Source organism: Austrofundulus limnaeus, unplaced genomic scaffold, assembly GCF_001266775.1.
Source record: "Austrofundulus limnaeus strain Quisiro unplaced genomic scaffold, Austrofundulus_limnaeus-1.0 Scaffold5696, whole genome shotgun sequence".
NCBI lineage: Eukaryota > Metazoa > Chordata > Actinopteri > Cyprinodontiformes > Rivulidae > Austrofundulus > Austrofundulus limnaeus.
Window position 1 is genome coordinate 1,559 of NW_013958098.1, and position 649 is coordinate 2,207.

Here is a 649-nt window from a genome sequence, read left to right on the forward strand (position 1 = left end):
GTGTGCAGTTGAAAGCCTCCTCCCAGAACTCAGTCAGCACTGAGGAATCTGCTACTTCAGTGGGAGAAAGATCCAACAGAAAATCGCTTAGCCCTGGAATAAGAAACTGCTGAATGGCAACTCCAATGGCTCCTGCACAGAAACTGAAGCTCATCAGCTGTGGGTCAGTGATCCAGCCCTCACTTCCTATCCACTGACGAGGTGATGGAGGGTCTCGAGCCAGCTCTTGTAACAGGAGCCTCAATTCTGTAGTATCTGTGAATGCCACGATAACCATTGCTGTTGATCTAGAGAGACAACAGACAGCAATGAGTCAAACTATTGAGTGTTTTGTATTTAAACTAACAAAGAAAATCATACAAACTTTTGCTAGTAATTTTTTTAACATTTTTGTTTTGATTTCAATTATGATTGTGAACAAAATGCTCAGTTTTATTACTTGGATATATGTTTTTTATTATAATTGCATGAAATGTCTCTAAACCTGCGGATAACATCAGCCACTCTCTGGATCTTGCTATGAGAGTCAGTCCAAAAAAAGGCTTCAGAGTACTCCACACAGATCCCTTCATTCTGTGCTGCTGCAAGAAAAGAAGCCATGCCATAATTTCCATAATCTGAGTCAGAGTGAACAGCACCAATCCAAGTC

General features: G+C 41.1%; 1 protein-coding gene across 1 annotated transcript; it reads right to left on the minus strand.

Moving 5' to 3' along the window:
* Positions 1-6: 6 nt before the first annotated feature.
* On the minus strand, positions 7-640 carry LOC106512323 (vomeronasal type-2 receptor 1; the record flags this gene model as incomplete). Its single annotated transcript, XM_014000971.1, has 2 exons — positions 485-640; positions 7-287 (listed from the first exon to the last, which is right to left on the minus strand). Coding segments are annotated over exons 1-2 (397 nt in total), but the record flags the coding sequence as incomplete, so codon positions are not given.
* Between the last annotated feature and the right edge of the window lie 9 nt (positions 641-649).